The sequence below is a fragment of the Austrofundulus limnaeus genome, unplaced genomic scaffold, assembly GCF_001266775.1.
Source record: "Austrofundulus limnaeus strain Quisiro unplaced genomic scaffold, Austrofundulus_limnaeus-1.0 Scaffold8, whole genome shotgun sequence".
NCBI lineage: Eukaryota > Metazoa > Chordata > Actinopteri > Cyprinodontiformes > Rivulidae > Austrofundulus > Austrofundulus limnaeus.
Genome location: NW_013952410.1, coordinates 3,380,025 through 3,382,957, shown reverse-complemented (window position 1 = coordinate 3,382,957; position 2,933 = coordinate 3,380,025). Strand labels below are relative to the sequence as shown.

General features: G+C 38.4%; 1 protein-coding gene across 1 annotated transcript in view; it reads right to left on the bottom strand.

Moving 5' to 3' along the window:
* Positions 1 to 788: 788 nt before the first annotated feature.
* The window catches only part of LOC106511598 (claudin-7), a 5,188-nt gene continuing 3,043 nt past the window's right edge, over positions 789 to 2,933 (bottom strand). Inside the window, exons 4-7 of the mRNA XM_014000357.1 lie at positions 2,434 to 2,633; positions 2,182 to 2,346; positions 1,219 to 1,297; positions 789 to 1,144 (exon numbers count right to left, since the gene is read on the bottom strand). Of these exons, the coding sequence (XP_013855811.1) occupies positions 979 to 1,144; positions 1,219 to 1,297; positions 2,182 to 2,346; positions 2,434 to 2,633 (610 nt within the window). The 3' untranslated portion in view covers positions 789 to 978. The remainder of the gene's footprint in view (positions 1,145 to 1,218; positions 1,298 to 2,181; positions 2,347 to 2,433; positions 2,634 to 2,933) is intronic.

Below are 2,933 nucleotides of genomic sequence, written 5' to 3'. Positions count from 1 at the left end.
CTAAATATTTAGCTCAAAACTAAATATTTAAGCCACAAGTTAAATATTTAGCTTGTTAACTAAATATTTAATTTATTTGCAAATTAAATATTTAGTTTATAAACAATGACATTTATAAATGTATGAATCATATGGTGAAAAACTGACTTTGAAAAATAAAAAATAAATCTGTTCGTTTTTTCTTATAAAAGGCTAAATAAAACAAAAATATTGGTGGTAATTTTTGACTGTGCAACTTTACAAACGGCACCCCATACGCTGCAGCAATAAAAAGTCTGCATTCTTCAATATAACTGAGTGATGATGCTGATTAGTTTGTGGCAGAATCCAAACAAACGTGCTGGTCCTCCCGTTTGAAGGAAATAAGAAAAGTTTCCCTGTGATTGCGAATGACGTTTATTTTTAACTCAAATAAAAAAGATGGAAACCTTGTATTATTTAATACTAAGACATAAAACTACTAATGTAAAGGAAATATTTCCTGTCTGAGTTTAAAGCAAAAGACATTGACGAAATCGAACTTTATATTTTTCTAACMTTTGACAATGTTTTCTTAATCTTTAAGTCTAATAAATTGGTTGAATTGAGAGCCAAGAGGTTTTCCCCACTTTTGAAATTCATACAGTAAATTGACTAAAAAAAGTTAGTTAGAAAAAAAAAACATAAACATAAAGATGACTCAAGCATGAAGAAAACCTGCATGTTTCATACACTTGATTGCTCTCGTGTTTTCAGGACTGACTCATGAGTTTATGTTTTTTTTGCAATGAAGACAATAAGAGTCAAAAAACAAAACAAACAACAATAGCTTTATTTTTCTTTTTAAGACATGCAATGTTATTGAAACTGTTTTATTGAGCAATGCATCATATTTGCATCAATCCGAGCATATAAAATATAAAACCTTATGTACAAATAGAATATTTATGGCACTTTTTCTCCTCGTCGCTGCTGAATGCGGCTGTGCTCGCTCCCTCGTTAGACATAATTGGATTTGGGGTGTGTGGYGGGGAGGAAGTGGTTGGAGATTTTGGACTCAGACGGTCGGCTCCTACAACACAGCCGACAGCTCAGGAAGGCACCGCCGAGCGCCGTGAGGAACCCACCGCCCAAGCTGACAAACACAGCGCCTCCAAACTCTTTGCTGCAGAGACACAATCATTCACGTTAGTGTGTCAACATGTGCGGCCTGTGACTGCATACTTCTGATGGATTTACCTTTGCAGACGATGCAAACTGTGGTACGTTTCAATAATCTTACTGACATACCAGGAGGTGATGATGATGGTCAATAAGCCTAAATGTACAAAACAAACAAAAACAAATTAATAAATAAAGAAAGAAATGTGCCAAACTTGTTTCAATACCTGTTGAAGGTGGTAAAAGTCATGTTTTAAGGTAGAACAAGTTTTGAAAATGTGATCCTGTTGGATTCTGCATGGCAAAAAKGCAACTTTATATGTTGGAAATGTTCAAAATGAAACATGCTTTGGGTTTAAAAAAGAGAAAATATGTACATGTTATGTCTTGGAGAAGTGATAAAAGAAAGGAATACTTTGCTCTATTTTAAAGTGTTCAAAAATACCAGCAGTACAAACGAATTCCTAAAAAAATACAAGGATGTGCTCATTTGCATCTGTGTAATGATAATCACTGCAAACACTGAGCTGAGTGAAAACATCAAGTTGCTTCTTGGAGTCATTTTAAAATATATTACAGCTCATTAATTTTTCTTCTATTTTTCAGCATTTATGCTCCTTTAAATTTGCAGGAACTCTTTTGACTTAAAATGTTTTCATGCCATTTAAACTGAACTCACTGCTGACTGAATAAAAKAATTATCTTTTGATCCTTGCATTTAACTAAATCCTTCCTTACTTACAGTCAGCCCCACATCATGATGAAACCTCCCCCATGTTTTACTGCGGGCAAGACTATTTTTTTCCCCCATCACCAGCTTAATTTCTTTTCCTGTAAACAAAATGACGCATTTCTATCCCCAGGAGCCATCGTACTTCCTCTGCATCACAATGAATGCATCTCATGGACACTTATAGAGCAGCATGGGCAATAAACAGGAAAACAGCAACAAAACATRAAAAACTAGATGTTCYTTTGATTTAGATGAAATTGTAATTTAAATGAGGCATTGTATCAGAAAACAATAATAAAAAGGCTCACCTGACAACAYAAACAGCACTCCTCCAGACACAGCTACTCTGGATTTGATCCCCGGGAGGTTGTCCATGAAGTGGGTGCACTTCATGCCCACTGTGGAGACGATCAGCGCCACAGCAGAGAAGAAGAGGCTCACCACYAGCAGGGCTCTCGTTGCCTGGACCTCAGCTATATGAACAGAACAAATCGAGTCTCACATCATCTACTGCAAACAGCCCCGATGCAAGGCGCAGAAACAGAGGCGCGCGCTCTTACTTGGCAGTTTTATCACGCTCGTGTGCCATTCGCAGGTTGTTCTATCCGTCCCGCTGCAGGACATCCACAACCCCTCATAGATGCGGTGTTTTCCCTGAGCTTCCTTCCTCCACTCGACCTTAAGAGTGGCGGCGATGGTGGCAGAAAGTCCGACTAAAGCCAGGAGAAAACCGACGATTTGCACCACGGAGCTGGCCATCCTGTTCAGATATAAATTTATTTATATATAAAAACACAACAAAATCACAAGTCCGACGGCTGGATGATGGAGTTTTTAGTTAATGGTCTTGTTAAAGTCGGTATAATTGCTGATTAACCCCGAACTCCCCTCTTTAAGACCCTCTAATTGCTGCGCTCTGCCGCCTGGCTCTATTTAAAGTCCGGGGGCACATGACGCACGACGACCCCCACTCCTCCACCTGCAGGGGGTGATAGGAAAACATGTTTTCAGGAAGGCTGAAGTGAAAATGGCAGACTATTGTGACTGTAATGTGGTGGGG